The sequence below is a fragment of the Podarcis vaucheri genome (assembly GCF_965113315.1).
Source record: "Podarcis vaucheri genome assembly, chromosome: 5".
Lineage (NCBI taxonomy): Eukaryota > Metazoa > Chordata > Lepidosauria > Squamata > Lacertidae > Podarcis > Podarcis vaucheri.
The window spans coordinates 16,814,061-16,831,802 of record NC_138763.1 but is presented as its reverse complement, the minus strand read 5'-3'; the positions used below and the strand labels follow the sequence as shown (position 1 = coordinate 16,831,802).

At 43.5% G+C, this 17,742-nt stretch overlaps 2 protein-coding genes and 1 pseudogene across 10 annotated transcripts in view; 2 read left to right on the top strand and 1 right to left on the bottom strand.

The window, feature by feature from the left end:
- The window catches only part of PHC3 (polyhomeotic homolog 3), a 60,726-nt gene that overhangs the window by 23,057 nt on the left and 19,927 nt on the right, over window positions 1-17,742 (bottom strand). The gene's annotated exons all lie outside the window — the stretch shown is intronic.
- LOC309533102 (A-kinase anchor protein 4-like) lies at window positions 3,039-5,840 on the top strand. The gene has a single exon (XM_082224188.1). It carries the CDS (start codon window positions 3,183-3,185, stop codon window positions 5,229-5,231), a length of 2,049 nt encoding a protein of 682 aa, XP_082080314.1. The 5' UTR covers window positions 3,039-3,182; the 3' UTR covers window positions 5,232-5,840.
- LOC309533070 (A-kinase anchor protein 4 pseudogene) lies at window positions 13,336-16,019 on the top strand (annotated as a pseudogene). The gene has a single exon. The product of its transcript is annotated as an A-kinase anchor protein 4 pseudogene (transcript).

The window sequence follows — 17,742 nt, the reverse complement described above, 5'->3', positions numbered from 1 at the left end:
GATAAAATGAAAAGAGGGAGGAAACATAAATACCCCAATATTACCATACAGAAAGGCCACCTCAAAGTGTATTTAACAAACCATTTAAATATATTGCAAAAAGGGATGTAACATATTTATATTGAACACTAGTTGTAAAAGTGAAACAGCACAGAGGTACGAGATTCTTATAGTTCCACACGATGCTAACTGAATCCTGAAAAGATGAAGTTTCCTGCTGGTAAATAAAATAAAAACACTGCAGGCACTTCACTAGACCACAGCTGGGTCAAAGTCAATGCTCCTCAAATCAGAATGACTTCTCACATTCCAGGAAACTGTTAAGATACCTGCACCTAGCTTGAAATGCCAGGCTGTAAGGTGCTATACTTATAATACAAAGGGAAGGGAAGTCCAACTACAGTGGTACCTCGGGTTACATACGCTTCAGGTTACAGACTCCGCTAATCTAGAAATAGTACCTCGGGTTAAGAACTTTGCTTCAGGATGAGAACAGAAATCATGCTCCAGCGGCACGGTGGCAGAAGGAGGCCCCATTAGCTAAAGTGGTGCTTCAAGTTAAGAACAGTTTCAGGATAAGAACGGACCTCCGGAACGAATTAAGTACTTAACCCGAGGTACCACTGTATATCTGTTTTGAACACTTCCATAATCATGTTGATCAAACAGACAATAAATAAATTTATACCCTTAAGGCCCTGCATAGCTTCACACGAACCACTGTTAACTGACATCCCAAGACATTCCTGTGACCTTTGGGGTCCCTTCCAACTCTACAATTCTATGGTTCTATTAAAAGACTGGAAGAACACGGGAGCAATTCTGTCTTCACAAGAGAGGAATACTGAACATTAAGAAAATTATCAGACCTGCCTGGAGAGAATTTGAATTGTGCTTATCTAAAGGAAAACCAATTCACAATGTTAACCAGCAGGAAATTAGGCGAGAAAAACAATATTGGTGAAAGATCTTAGAATACTTGACTGCTTTGGTCAGAGTTCTTGGCATGTAAAACCTGGCATTCCGTGGTACAACTGAAAAGATTCCAGCAGCTACAACAATACAATTCCCTATTTGGCTTCCTGTATGATATACAGTCAAACCTTGGACGGTGAACGCCTCCATTTTCGAACGTTTCAGCTCCTGAACGCCAAAACCTGGAAGTAAATGCTCCGGTTTTAAATGCTTTTCAGAAGCCGAATGTCTGACGCAGCTTCTGTTTGAGTCCAGGAAGCTCCTGCAACCAACTGGAAGCTGCGCCTTGGTTGTCAAACATTTCAGAAGCCAAACGGATCACCTTCGACAACAGAGGTTTGACTGTATGCAGTATGAACACAAAATCTACTGATGATGTACTGAAGGTCTGCAAAAAATTGGAAAAATCATAGATGCACAATGGAAACAAAAATACTATACTGATGCTGAATATCTTTGCTGTGAATTTATAGCAATAGCTCAAAGACTTCCAAATTCCATGCTGCCACAAGCAGTACTTCTTTTCATACTGAAACAAAAACTCCTGGATAATGTGCCTAATGTTTCTCACACTTGCAGTGTCAGTGGCAAGTGCAGTTTCTCAAAGCTCAAACTTATAAAAACTTACATATGCTCAATCATGTTGCAAAAGAGACTAGTTGGCTTGAGAACTATAACAGTTGAACATGCCGAAGCATCAGCACTTGACCTGAAGGAACTGGTGGCAAAATTAGTAAAGGAAAAGGGACTCAAAGCAAGACACTGATGTGCATGAAATTGAAATTTATGAGACATCTTAATATCATAATTCACAAGATTATTATTCAAAATGATTTGGCTAAAACATTTTCTATTTGAGAAACATAATCAAATATGGATGTATTACATATTCTTTCAAATTAAAATAAATTTAGCAATTTCAAGTTTGTGCTTTTCATTTGTTCTGCAAGACATCTGTTTCTGAAAACTGAAGTTAGCAATTTTTTGAGGTAGTTAGCCTTGCCTAGGGCACAAAGTAGCCTGGCACTCGCACTGCCTATATGCTACTTCCAAGTAGTAGCTTAAAAATAGCAGAACTACCCTGCTCTTTCCTAGAAGGCATAGCCTAAAACAGGCTTCCTCAAACTCGGCCCTCCAGATGTTTTTGGCCTATAACTCCCATGATCCCTAGCTAGCTGGACCAGTGGTCAGGGATGATAGGAATTGCAGTATCAAAACATCTGGAAGGCCGAGTTTGAGGAAGACTAGCCTAAAAGCTGAAATATTCCTTCTCTCCAGGAAGGACAAAAACTCCCCACCTTCATCTTGAAGAGGAATGAACTTTTTGCTGTTTGCTCTGTTACATATTGAGATGGATGATTTTTCTTTTATTTTCTTCTGTTCATTGCTCTGTCTTTTACACAAAACAGTGTCTATGACTAGGTTCCTGACCCTAATATGGTCAAAGTCACAGTCTCACTTTTAAGAAATAATACATTAAGGTATTTAAAACCAAAGAGGAAAATGAACAATGACAAGGAAACTATAAATGAAAATATGAAGACAAGCACTCAAAGGTAACATGCCACAATAAGACTGAAGGTAGTGGTAGAAAAAAGAGGCAGCAGAAAAGCAAGCAGATCAAAAAATTGAGAGGACAGGGTTATTGATGTGGCAACAGTTCTTTGTGAGGTCACTGGAAGCCTTGAGGCCAAAGATCCTACATGAGAAAAGATTGCCCTTAAGCTCTTAATTCTCATACACGCTCAAATATGTGGCACACTGAGCTAATGCAAATGCAATATATTTATTTGTACAAAAATAAAAGCTTATATTGGAACAGTTGGCTGCCTGCTTCCTTGTGTTCTGAAAAGGGGGATTACTTAGGAAGAAAACCAATACACGCCCTTATTTTTCAACATGACTACTAAAATCATTACTTTAATCTTTTGGGTATGCTTTTAGTACAGGTTAACAGGGGAAAAATACAGAACAATCTTATGTTAAGCAGGGCCAAGGCATCACTGGTTGGTGGATGATATCCATGCTTTATGATGTCACTGCTGTCATAGAAACCATGTGTGCACACAAATGAAAATGCCATCAGCCAGTACAAGAGCATGGAAAGCTGAGAGAGGAGGCAACATCTTGAGTGGGGCAGGGTCAGCGAAAACCGAAACAAGAACGCTCCACAACCTGGGGCACAATTCAGATTCTGGGCACATAGTATGGAACAGGAGTTTGACTGGCTACAGAGTCAGTCATCCCTTTGCAAAGTAGACCTCTACAGTCCCGACGAGTCAAGAAACCAAGACCGCAAAGTTATCTGTTTCGTTGATGTTGGCAACCTCAAAGTAACAGACAAACACAAACACAACAGAGGATTATCTGGTGCCGCTGACCCTTGTCTTGACCTTCGTAATCTTGAAGAAAAGGAAGTAATTGTAATAAAGGACAACGAGAACGATCCCCATTGTAATACCGAAGGCGCCGTCTGCCTTTTCAAGCAAGGCTCTTCTGAAGAACTCAACGTTGTTAGCTGGCTCAGCAACGACCTTCAGAAATACGCAGTTGGATTCCAGCATGCACTAACCCCCTCAGGCCCTCGTAAATCTGCTTACAATTCACCTGCGCTTGAGAAGATGTCCCAGACAAGTGATACTTCCTTCCGGGGCAATGGTTGCCCAAGAGGAGGAGATGATCTTTCCTATTATGTTAACAAACTCTGTTCTTTAGTGGTTCAAATGGCACAGAAGGAAATGAAGGATAAATTTGACAGTAGTAAATGCATTCGGCAATCAATCAATCCCCGCGGATCAAACAGCAGTGCAGACTATGGCAAGCTGTCCCCCAAATCTTCTCACGATGACCCCAGAAAAGCTTCCGTCTTTTATGGAGAGATGTGCAATCAGAACGGCTACAGGAATGGTCAGGGAGCGGACAGACAAATGTTGGAAAGGAAACAGTCATGTCCTGGACAGGATGATGGCTCTGTAAGCAAAGGGTTGATGGTATATGCAAACCAGGTTGCTTCAGATATGATGTTCTCATTCATGAAGACAATGAAAGTCCAAAAAGGCAAGCATCCTCCACCAGCTTGCGTGGTGTTAAAGAAGGTGCTTTTGAAGCACACCAGGGATGTCATATCTGACTTAATCGACTCCACTATGAAAAATCTACACAACGTCACAGGAGTGCTCATGACAGACTCTGACTTTGTCAATACAGTAAAGAAGAACCTTTTCAATGCCGGAACCCAGAAGTCAACTGAGATTCTGGAAGCAATGGTGAAACGTTTGTTCAAAGCATTGTCAGGAGACGATAAAAAGCAATGCCTAGCTTTCACAGCACTAAAAGCAGGTACACACACAGACTCCAGAACTCAAGGATTGCAGTTTGCATCACTTAAAGGTGAAATGCAGGGCAGAGGAGGAAATGGACAAATGAGGCCCCATCCCGGTGGAAGCAAAGGTGCAGACAAGCACTGTTCAATGGATGTGTACGCTAAAGACCTTATTGTAACAGCGTTAATGTTAATACAGCAACACCTCTTAGAAAAAAACAAAGATCAAGCACCCACCCGCGAGACAACTACCACATCGTTTTGCTGTTCCCATGACAGAAGCGGTGGGTCCAAATATGGTTCAAGGCCAGGCGGGGGCAGACAGGAAAGCCTGGAATCCCAAAAATGCGATATCTCAAGTATTCTCTTGTCCATCATCCAGAAAGTACTAAGAGAAGCTGGTGTTGCAGATGAGTGTCCCCCTGACAGAGGCTATAAGCAGCCTTCCTTTGCCGAGTGCAGACCACAGAGGGCCTTATCTAAATCATATGGGGGGCCTGATATGAATGACAACATGGAACAGATAAACAAGCAGTTTATTGACCAACTGGTGGAATCGGTGATGAAGCTGTGCATGCTGATGGCTAAAGGTGGCGATGACGGGAAATGTAACGGGATGCCATTGGGTGTGGGCTCTGAGGTGATTGTGAATAACCAGAACTGCAACAACAGTACACAAAACAAAGAACTGCAAGCTGTGCTCCAGTGGTTAGTTGCTTCGCAATTCAATGTGCCAAACCTGACATTCATGAACGATCAAGATGGAGAATTGGCAAGGCTTCCTCAGCTGGCTGACAAAGCAGCCAAGAAGGGCTACAGCGTAGGCGACATTGTTCAGGAGGTAATGAGGTATTATGAAAAACAACAGGTGGATGCCATGTCGGGACAAATGCCTCGGTGTGGACTAGTCGACTGGCTGATTGCTAACCTGTAAGAACTAACTCTTCCCTCTCATGTTACTCTCGTGAGCCCAGTCCAGGCGCCGAAACCACTCTTTGCTGGCGCAACTGAAACCACCAATACAGCCCCACTGCAAGCAACAGTGCACTGAACTGAACTGGGGTAGCTGGGCAAGCTCATCAATAAAAAAGAATAAAAAAAAAGTGAGAGGGGAGACAGGCTGTTTATTGATCACTTCAAACAAATAACCAGGTCCTAATTAGCCGCAACATTATACATAATCCAAGGAGCCCAGAAACAGCATTAAAAAAAATAAATCAAAATGCAGGATGTGTTCAAGGCCTTTCTACTACTACTGTAGGCTGCTAATGAAAATTAGTGATAAGGCACAGAAAGGTGGGGAAAAGAAGGGAGGAGTGGGAGTCCAAGTTTCCGGTCACAGTAGATGAGAAAGTATCAGTTGTGGCAACCGTCTCAACTCGTTACAAATCAGAATGTGCTAAGTTTTAAAACCTTATGTTCACTTCTGCTTTGTGACACCCACTTTGTGCTTTGTACATTCCACCCGCATCTACCGACTGATGTAAAGAAGTATTCTGTCTCCCAAAGGAGCGCTCCAGAAAATAAATGTTAGGACAATGCATTTACGTTGTGTTCACTTCCAGGCCAGTTTATTTTAAAGGAATCTCCATGCTTCTCCTTTGCTGCTGCCCATAACTTTAATAGGGAAGTAGAATGCAATTAACAAACTACTGGGGGCAACCTCTGGCACTTATGGGAGACTCCCTCTACTTCTTAGCTATTTTGAAAGTCAGTTGCCTCTTACATGGTTGCATCCAGGATGTCTGTAACCAAAGACAGACACGCTAAGCTGTATACTGCTGAGGTGGAATCATAGAATATCAAGCATTGGTAGATATTGCTGACCAATTCAGGGCCTCATAAATTAATGTATCTGAAATCAGGAATACTCCCCCCCCTAAAATGCACACAACCCCATGACAGAAAGTTCACGACAATGGGATGAATAGGAGGTCCTCATCTTGAGCATCACGTTATATAGCTAGCTTCGGTCAGTCACCTGGCTAGACCCTTGTTGCAGTTGGAATGGTGCATCTTTTTTTGCATGTCCTTTCTGACATATGAAATTTAATGCTAAATTGTAGGCAACACAGTGAATTAAACAATGACTAAATGACTATCCTGCAATTTTGAGTGTGGTGAGTATTGTTTTAATGCCTTAGTCTCAGCAAGGTAATTTTGGTGTTACTTCTAGCTTAACAAAGTTTAGGATTTTAGACAAGTAACAATAAAAGTAGACCTGCGTCTTCTTTCTACATAATGAAGGACAAAGATGTACCAATTGCAAGGACTGGTTTTGTGATTACACGAAAAATAAGTGTTTTACTTTTTGTAATTTAAGCTCTACCCATTCTGAAATGGTGGATCTCTACAAGGGTATGTCACAACATGTGGCAGAAAAATAAAAAAGTCTCTGTCACTTGATTATGGAAAGATGATGAATGTAAGATTGCACCATAAAATGCTTAAGAAATTTTTACAGTTTAAAAAACCCCAAGTATCTTCATGAGTCTGCATTTAATAATGTTAAAAGAAAATGCAGATCTTTCTGTTATAAAATATAATCCTACATGCACATGCATTATCTTTTAGGACAAACAGTAAGAATAACTTGCAACTACTTTCTCTGTTGGGGCCCAGGCCTCCATCCAAGAACTCTCTCTGCACATTGCTTTTGACCTCACCAGCCCCACATCAAGTACAGTAGTTGTGCATGGTTTACACAATCCCTCCTCCTCGAGATATCTCTCACTGCACAGGTTGCCAAAAGGCTTATCAAACCTGGAACCACCCCTTACCAGAACCAAGGAAAAAAGTTCTTTTATGCAAAACTATATGATGTGGAGACCAATTATTTGCTGCTACAAAACTGATGGAAGCGAACATAAGAGGTGAAAAGCAGTAATAATCAGCACACGGTAAGGAACTGAAGAAATGTTAGGCAACGCTTTGTATGCTTTGCAAGAGACACTGTGCAGAGCATGCAAGTAGAGCCAATATAGTAATCTTATACAGACTGCTGATATCCTTGGAAGAGTTCTGTTTGCAAATTCAGCACTGCTTACTACACACATTGCCAGCTTACCCTTAGCCAGCCTGCTAATATGTGAGTGATTTCAATATAATTAGCAGCATAAATTCATTAAAAATACTATCTATTTCACACACACTTCCCAAACCTACATCAAGCTCACTGAAAGCTTGCTAGAATTAAAGGGTTTACAGTGTTTTGGGAACTGCATCTTCTTAGACTCTGGTAGACCTCCTCAACGCAAGCCTCGGGTGACCCTCATAAAAGAAAACATAGTCTCAAGGCTAACGTTTTCAAAATAATAATAATAATAATAATAATAATAATAATAATAATAATTTTTATTTATACCCCGCCCTCCCCAGCCAAGGCCGGGCTCAGAGCGGCTTACAAGCAATAATAAAAACAAGTTGAATGATTACAACTTAAAAACAAAATTAAAATACAACATTAAAATATTGAAACATTAAAATATTAAAATGTAGCCTCATCGCAGGAGGAGAAGGAAAGGAAAAAAGAGAGGGGGGGGAGGGAATCAAATTGGCTCCAAGCCAAAGGCCAGGCGGAACAACTCTGTCTTACAAGCTCTGCGGAAAGAAATCAGATCCTGCAGGGCCCTGGTCTCATGAGGCAGAGCGTTCCACCAGCCCGGAGCCAGAGTTGAAAAGGCCCTGGCTCTGGTTGAAGCCAATCTAACTTCCTTAGGGCCTGGGACCACTAGGGTGTTGCTATTTATGGACCTTGAGGTTCTCCGTGGGGCATACCGGGAGAGGCGGTCCCATAGATACGAGGGTCCTAGGCCGTGAAGGGCTTTAAAGGTCAAAAGCAGCACCTTAAATCTGACCCTGTACTCTACCGGGAGCCAGTGCAGCTTGAAAAGCACTGGGTGAATGTGCTCCCATGGCAGAGACCCCGTGAGGAGCCTCGCTGCAGCATTCTGCACCCTCTGGAGTTTCTGGGTCAGCTTCAAGGGCAGCCCCGCGTAGAGAGAAATGTGGGGCAAGTCACACTGGGGGAGAAGGAGGGGACACCTGGAGGGTAAACAAAGTTTCAAGAGGAGACTGGTATGCAAGTGTTTATGCTAGAAGTCTCCAAGCCAAGATGGGTCAACTTGAGTGCTTGGACTTAGGAAATGGCATTGATATAGTGAACATCACAAAAACCTGGTGGAATGGAGAGAACCAGTGGGACATGGTTATCTTTGGATATAAATGCTACAGGAAGGACAGATAAGGGCAGACCAGAGGTGGTGTCACTCTGCACCTCAAAGACAGCACTGAATCCAGCAAGCTAGAAATCTCAAAATAGGCAGACTCCACCACAGATCCATTGTGGGTGGCGATACTGGGCCCCCAAAATAATTTAGTACTGGGGACGTGCTATCAAAATGCTCAAGCAGACCTTGAGATGATGAATGAAATCAAGGAAGTCTCTAAAAGAGGAGACATTGCAATAATGTATAGAATGGCTACATATGTGTACCAGTCATGACAAAGAGGTAATATTTCTAGATGCCCTTAATGACTGTGCACTATAACAGCTGGTGTTGGAATTGACCAGAGAGGTGGTGACCCTGGACTTAATATTGAGTGGCACCCAGGACCTGGTAAGCGTTGTCAAGCGAACTGGGAGCAGTGCCTATAGTGCTCTTAAATATACATGCAAATGGTCAGTTGCTTAGAAGGCTCATCTTTTGTTCTTGTGACCTTTAGTAAGGTAATGTGTACCTCCCTTAACAGCTGAAATGTGGGTATTGTTGCCACTGGTGTCTGCAAATAAGTTTGACCTAGTACAAACCAATTCTGTGGGGCATGGTCAGTCACTTTTGGAGCGTGTGGTGAGAATGGACTGGGGAAGCTGATCAGACACAATTAAGATCACATATGCCACTGCTTGGTGATCATTTGCATGTGTGGGGCCGTACATTTTTCAGCCGGTGTGTTCGCTTGCATCACCATCAGTTAAGAGGCTCTGTAACCATGGATGAGCCTGGTCAGATGTTGCTTCACACATATGTATCCATAGGGCCACTCCACTTGGAGGATTTTCCTGTGGTTGAATCAGACCTATAAGTTACCCAGGAGGAAAAATGAAAAGAAGGGAGGATGCTTGCTGAGCCAGATACACAGAGAAATTAGAATGTGCTGCTCCTTCTTGCAGTGCAACTCTGTAACTCATTCCTCAGGTTAGCTTCCATACCCAAGGGCTGGAAAACTGTCAATGCAACACTAGGTTGTGGTTTTTTAAAAAACAATCAAGGTGGATGGGTAGGAATCCAAGAAATTAGACCAGCCAGTTTAACATGTGTTCCAGGAAAAGTGATGGAATGCGCTCTTAAAGATAAAAACACTAAGCATATAGAAGAACAAGTCTCGCTGAAGAAGAATCAGCATAGCTTCCACAAAGGAAAGTTATGTCTAAATTTTCAAAGTTCTTTGTGAGTGTCAGTTAGTCCAATAGTATCAATAAGCAGCAGACATTTCGAATTTTCGACTTTCAAGGAGCTTGATACAGTCCCTCATGAAAGACCCCTAAGTAAGCTTAGCAATCACTGGATAAGAGGAGAGGCCCTCTTATGGACCATAAGGTAAGCAAGGAGAAGCAGAAAGTAGGAATAAATAGATAGTTCTCTTGTGGAGGCGTGTAGAAAGTAAGATTCTGGTGCTTTTTAACCTATTCATAAATGATCTGGAGTTAGGAGTGAGCAGTGAGGTGGCCAATTTTGCTGATGACATAAAAGTGGTAAAATAAAAAGAGGGCTATGAGGAGCGCCAAAAGAATATTTCCAAACTAGCTGAGTTGGCATTAAAACGGCAAATATAGTTCAATGTAAGCAAGCATAAAATGATACACAATAGGGTAAAAAAATCCTAAATTCACATATATACTAAAGGGCTCTAAAAGGGAGGTGACTGACCAGAAAAAGAGAACTTGGGATTGTAGTGCAAAGGTTGGTGCAAATGTTGTCCAATTGTGCAGCAGCTGTGAAAAAGGTGAATTTCACGTTTGGCACCATTCAGAAAGATTGTAAAAATAAAACGGTCAGTATCATAATATCGCATCTAAGATGCAACTGCACTTGTGATATAGTTCTGTATTAAAAATAATATTGCAGAGCTGGGGCATCGGAAGCTGCCTTCTACTGAATCAGACCATTGGTCCATCTAGCTCAATACTGTCTACTCTGACTGGCAGCTGCTCTCCAGGGTTTCAGGCAAGGGGCATTTCCAGCCCTCCACGGAGATGCTGGGGATTGAAATTGGAGCAAAAAATTACACACAATGTCGAGAAAATGAATAGAGGTTTTCCCATCCTCTCACAACGCAAGACATCATGATTATCCAATGAAGTTGAATACTGGAAAATTCAGGAAATACTTCTTCACGTAGTAAACAGTTAAACTATGGAATCTGCTGCCACCAACTATAGTGATGGGTCCCAACTTGGATAGCTTTAAAATGCAGTTAGACAAATTATGGATAAGGCTATCAATGGCTACTAGCCATGATGGCTATATCTCCAGTACACTAGTTCCTGAGGAACACAGGGGTGCAGAGTGCTGTTGGCACTTAGAACCTCTTGTGGCTTTTCCAAAGCATCTAGTTGGCCACTATGAGAACAGGATGCTGGACTAAATGGGCCCTTAATGTGAACCAGAAGGGCACTTACGTTCTATAAACCTTCAGAGTGGATGTAGCATGGGACCTATTACATGATACTTGAGCTACAAGCATCGTTTGGCTTGCATCAAAGTTGATCTTGGCTGGTCCATTTAACAGGTTCCCAGATTCATCAGACAGGTGTGCAAGAGGGATGCTGAGCCCTACTGTATGGTTTGATTCTTCTACTCAGGAAGAGCTCCATGAATTACTATGACTTCAGCTCAAAGTGTCTGAATTTTTTTCACCATTTAAGGCTGCAATCCTATATCCCTACCCAGGATTAAGTGCCACAGAATTTGTTGCTAATGCCACAGCTTGCCGTTCTCTCTACACCCAATCTGACCACCTCCCAGAATGCTGACATGGTATTCAGCGGCGGAGCTAACTGCTCGGGCACCCAGAGTGGCGCATGCGCCGTGCACCTGGGGGCGCTGCGATCCGCCCAAGGGGGCAGCGCAATTGCGATGTGGTGGTGCAATCCTCCCAGTGGAGGTCTCATTGTGGTGTGGAAGTGTGATTCTCCCGGCAGGGGTCCGATCGCGGCACGGTGGTGTGATCTGCCCAGGGTGGATTTTGTCATCCCCCTCTGGGATGACACCTGGGGCAACCGCGCCTGCCGCCCCCTTCCTATGCCCCTGATGCAGAAATTACAACTCCTCCTCATTCATGTTAATGCTCACTCACCCACAGTGAGCAGGAGGCAGGCAACAATAGCAAGTAGTATGAGAAGGCACAGGCCTCAGCCAAATGTCCAGTGATGCCAACCAAAGGCTATAGCCTATTCTGGGTTTCATATGCGTATGTGAGATCATGGCCTAAATCCTGAGAACATGCCTTTTAAGCAGCAGCAGCAGCGGAAGCCTCTCAGGCACCTGGGGCGGCGTGCCCAGGGGCAGGGACAGGGTGTGCCACGGGGCCTCATCTGCCCTACAGCTGGAGGGGAGGCAGCGGGCGGACAGTGCGGAGTCTGTGGCCAGTGCCCACTGGGTGGTGCTCAGGGGGTGGTGTGGCGATCTGCTCAGGGGGCATTTGTCACCCCCCTCAGAGATGACACCCAGGACGGACTGCCCCCCCAATGCCCCCCTTCCTATGCCCCTGCTTTTAAGTGTGTGGGTTCCTGGATCTAGGAATTCGGTAGATTATCTAATGTACACAGGGTTGCACTCCATCTGAAGGAACAAGGCTCCAGGATCCAGCAGGGCCAGCGGAGGCACAAGTGGTTTTCACCACTAGGAGTGTCTTCTGTCAGTTTTGGCTTGTGTACGAGTTACAGCTATTCTTGGACAAAGGATAGCATGGCAACAGAGACCCATGCATTGGTAACCTCAAAGTTGGGTTACTTTAGCACACTGTAGCACTGCAGGGAGCTGACTTCAGGCACCAGGCCCATCGGCACACAAATCCTGTGTTACAAAGATGTCTGCAAATGAGACGTGAAGGCAGGCATCGTTAACTCTGCCGCACAGGAATCCTATGCAGATGACTGCAGGGCCTGAAGACAATCAGGTCACGTATCCACAGCAGTGCCCAGAGGCGGAAGGACTGCTGGGAGGAGTGCAGAGGGAAGAAGCACCATGGTGCATTTACAGCAGCACAACAAGACATCTTAATCTGCCCCAGCTGCAACAAAACATGTCTCTCCCATATTAATCTCTACAGCCACAGCAGACGCTGTGTAACATTCCAACAGTTTGACTTCACCCTGAAAGGCACACTCCTTCATTGTCTCGAGACAGACAGATGACAACCAAGTGCCTCAAGTATTTTGAAGTTGTGACACTTCCTTTGTGGCTATGTTTAGAAACCAATTATGATTAAATCACTGTGGAAGCTTTACTTAAGGTCTGCATAGATTATTTTTTATAGTAAAATAAATGTAGAAACCAACCATTCTTAACTTTCCATTACAGTGGTACCTCTGGTTGCGAACGGGATCGGTTCCAGAGGCCCGTTTGCAACATGAAAAGAGCGCAACCTGAAGCGCCATATCTGTGCAGGTGCGCAGCGCGATTTGGCGCTTGTGCGCATGCGTGAAGTGTGATTTAGCGCTAGTGCGCATACGCGAGTGGCGAAACCCGGAAGTAACCCTTTCCGGTACTTCTGGGTCGCCACGGGACGAAGCCTGAAGAACATAACATGAAGCAAATGTAACATGAGGTATGACTGTATTAGGTTTGAAAATGCACCATTAATTTCCCCCTACACACAACAAATTTCTCATAGACCATGTAGGATAGATAAGGAGAGAAGTTGGGCAACAATATCTTGTTAAATAACTGAAATCACACCACTGGTGGGTGGCAGTGCTGCTTCTTTGTGATGTCATTGCTGCCATAGAAACCATGTGTGCACACAAGTGAAAATGACATCTGGCAGCAGAAGAGCATGGAAAGTTGAGAGAGGAGGCAACATCTTCAGTCTGGCAGGGTCACCAAAGCAGCTGAGCTGAGAAAGAACACCCACTACGGTCCTAGGTGCAATTCCAGTTGTAAACTTCAAAGGATGTCTCAAGAAGTTGACTGGTTACACAGCCAAGCAGGCGTGTGTAAGGTAGACCTCTACAATCCTGATGGAGGGAAGGACCAGGAGCGAAAAGTGATCTGTTTTGTTGATGTCTCCAGCCTGAACATAAAAAACACAGACGATACAGGCAAAGATGCTGCTGGCCAGTCTAAAGGCAATGAAACTGCCACAGGACTTGATCTGGGGAAAATGCAGGACAAAGAGGTGATTGTAATAAAGGATAGTGAGACACCAGAACAGTCTAAGACTGAAGGAGCAGTCTGTCTGTTCAAACAAGGTTCAACTGAAGAACTGAATGTTGTGTCCTGGCTCTTTGACGACCTGCAGAAATATGCATGTGGATTCCAACATGCACTGACCCCTTCTACTGCCCCTCGTCAACAAAAGCCATCAGCGGCTGACAAGATGTCCCAGAACAACAACAACACAGCTTTCAAGTCTGCTGAAGGTCAGAAAGGACCTGCAGATGAAGTAGCAAGCACTGTTCAAAAGTTGTGCTCCTTGGTTATGCAAATGGCAAGTAAAGAGATCTCTGAAAATCTGGAAGATGCCGCCAATAAATGTATACGCCAGGCAATTTATGCCACCAAAGATGGGAAAGCCCTCAATCCTGGTTCTGTAAGTAAAGTTGCATCCAAGATGGTGAATGAGGTGATGGAAAATGCCCAGGATCCTGGTGTTAAATCATCTCAAGAACAGGTTACGGGCAAGAAGGAAGAGGGTAAAGGAAGTCCCAAGAAAACCTCTCTCTTTTATGGTGAGGTATGCTCCAACCAAAGTGAATCCATGCCAGAATGTGATGACGGAAAGCCAGCGTCACATGCTCATTTGATACATCCAAGGAAACAGTCAGGTCGCAATGACTGCGGTTCTTTTAACAAAGGGCTAATGGTTTATGCAAATAAAAATGCTAAGGATATGACCTTCTCATTTGTGAATGCCACAAAGATTCACAAGAGTAGGCAACCACTTCCAGCTTGTGTGATTTTGAAAAGAGTGTTTCTCAAACACACAAAGGATGTCATATCAGACTTAATTGACTCTACTATGAAAAATCTACATAATGTCACTGGGGTCCTCATGACAGACTCTGACTTTGTTACTACAGTGAAGAAAAATCTCTTCAATGCAGGGACCCAGAAGTCAACGGAGATTTTAGAAGCAATGGTACTAAGAATGTACAACGCTTTGATGTCGGAAACTAAGGAGAAAGGGCATAGTCTTGTATATTCTTTATTGAAGACAGGATGTTCGTTAGATCCTAATGCTCCAAATATGCATTTCGCATCTTTGAAAGGTGGATTACACACGAGGGAGAAAGTAAAGCAAGATCCAGCTCAGTCTGCAGCTCAGAAAGTAGGTGAGACAATAATTAAAGATGGAATCAGCATGCTGCGATCAAAAACAGGATGCAAAGGTCCAGACAGGGGATGCCATGACAAGAGACCAGAAAAAAGTAGCTCCACAACTGAGTTTCTAGCAAAAGACCTCATTTTGACAGCTTTAATGTTGATACAGCAGCACCTGCTAACTCAATACAAGGACCCATGTCATGACTCAAACACATCTTCATTTGGGTTCTGTGAAAAGGGAGGCAAACATGGTTCCAAATCTCATGGTTGCAAGGGTGATCCACAACAGCAAGATTACCAGAGGGGAGAAATACAAAGTGCTCTCCTATCAATCATCCAGAAGGTCCTTCAAGAGGCTGGTTTCAACGTGGATGAGTGCGAAATAAGCACCAAGAATTGCAAACCAAGCTCATATGATGATAGGTCTAGCAGAAAATCCTCAAACAAACACTGCAATCCAGAAATGGATTCTGAAAACATGGACCAAATAAACAAGAAATTCATTGATCAGCTGATGGAATCTGTGATGAAGCTGTGTATGTACATGACTAAAAGCCCTGATTTTGTTGTTGAAGATTACTCTGATGATCAAGCTACATACTTTACCGCAAGAAACAAAGGTGTATCAAGTCCAGATTCGATGGCATCCCAGAAACCTCCACAACCTACTAATATTGGAAAGCCACTTGTGCCCGCTGGTTCTGAGGTGATAGTAAACAACCAGTGCGCCAATACCAGCTCACAGAACAAAGAGCTCCAGGCTATCCTCCAATGGATGGCGGCCTCTCACTTCCAAGTGCCCAATCTCACATTCATGAATGAGAATGATGAGGAACTGAAGAAGCTTCCTCAATTGGCTGATAAAGCAGCCAAGAAGGGTGCGAGTGTGGGGGATATTTTACAGGAGGTAATGAAGTATTTCGAAAAACAACAGGTTGATGCCGCTGTGGGAAACATGCCTCGTGGCGGACTTCTTGACTGGTTGCTTGCTAATCTGTAGACAAGTGCCAACACCTCCCTCTCATTAATTCCACCCAGCGAAGTGCCATCTTAATTACCAGATGGAATAACAATACAGCTCATTTTCCATAGACAACAGTTCATCAAATTCCACAGGCTGTCACACTAGCTGGGCAAAATCATCAATAAAAAAATACAAATGTCAACTGTCATTGATTTGTTTATTAATTCATATGCAGATACTATTTACGAGATGGAAAGGTGATACGAAAGCTAGAGGTTGTTTTATTGGAGATTGTTACCAGTGTAGTCGATAGACCATTTGGGTGGTTTTGCCTTTTGACACCTGTTTTTTACTATTAGGGAGATTCTTTCTGGATTCAAGACTGATCACAGATTCTTTCCCTCTTCTTCCCCTTCCCCTTCGACAGACGTCGCAAAGCATTTAAAGTTAGGTGAAAAGGTTTATGTTGCTGAACAGTACTCCTTGTACTTCAGGATTCCACTTTCTGTCAAGCAAAACCCATGAAGTTTAGTAGTTTTGTTAGTAAGATGAAGAAAATTGGTTGGGTTTTGATTTAGCAGTGTTCAGTTTCTCCAACTACACTATCCATAATTTCACATTGGTATTGACAAGTTAAGCAAAGATAGGAGGGTAAATATTTTGATCCACAAAAGGATCATTGATTTATATATTCTGAATCTGCAAAGCTCCCACACCCCTGCTATTTCTAAAGATGTAGCTTTTTGTAAAACTGACAGTCACTCACAGGCTACAAAAGCCCTATTTTCAAAAGCTATTGTAACTGATTCTGCTAAACCTATGACCATGCTTATATAAACATGGAAGAAAAAGAGGCATTTTAACTGTAAGAATGATCAGATGACTCAGGACTTACATGCAGGACTTACAATAAAATGTAAACTTGACATCTGTCTTTGGAATGGGATTCACCAAGGCTGCGAATCGTGTGAGACTTCTACACATAACAGTATCTGATGCAGATGCCTTCACGTTGCTATTACCCAAACTCTGCACATTCCACACCCAATGTCTCTTCCACTGCTCCCGAGCCGGTCATCTAACAGTGCCCTGAATGTGCAACCTTGTTAGACTACACATTTGTTTCATTGTCCTTTTAACACCACTCTGATCTGCTCAAAGGGAAATTAGAGAAGGTGTAGAAATAATACTTTACTGATTGCACATGGTTCTTTTTGTACTAAAGTATTTCTGTTGATGGATTTTTTTCATATTTCATATTTTTACACACACACACACACACGATGGTACCTCTGATTACAAATTTAATTCATTTTGGGGTGCCATGCACACCCTGAAAAATCCATAACTAGAGGCACTGCTTCTGTGCATGCGTGCAGAGCACTTCTGCGCATGCGTCGAAACCCGGAAGTACCGTATTTTTCGCTCTATAACACGCAGATTTTTTCTCCTAAAAAGGAAGGGGAAATGTCTGTGCGTGTTATGCAGCGAATGTGTGGTCCCTGGAGCCGAAAAATAAGGCAAAAATCAAACCGCGCTTCAGGGAGAAGGGAGCTCCGTGAGACAGGAAGTTGCTGCTTTCCTGCATTCTGCCTCAGGGTCTTACTGCCCACCCTCCTCTGTTTCGTTACTGTGTTTGCTCAAATGGAACAAAGAGCAGGGAAAGCCCCTCCCCTCCAGGCAAGCAGAGGGGAAAAGCAGACTGTCGCTCCTTCCTCTCTGTGCTCCGCTCCTTCCTCTCTGTGCTCCGGTGCTGCTGAAAACATGCAGGTGGGAGAGAGAGAGAGAGAGAGAGAGAGAGAGAGAGAGAGAGCTGGCTGGCTTGGGTGGGTGCGTGGGGGAAACTTTTGCCTTCCTTTCCTCCCTCCCGTTATACCCCACTCCTGCATTCTTAGCCCTTCTGTGTTTTTCCTTCCCTCCCCACTTAAAAT

Excerpts from the sequence above, each read along its gene's own strand:
- LOC309533102 (XM_082224188.1), top strand. The coding sequence starts at position 3,183 with ATGGAACAGGAGTTTGACTGGCTACAGAGTCAGTCATCCCTTTGCAAA.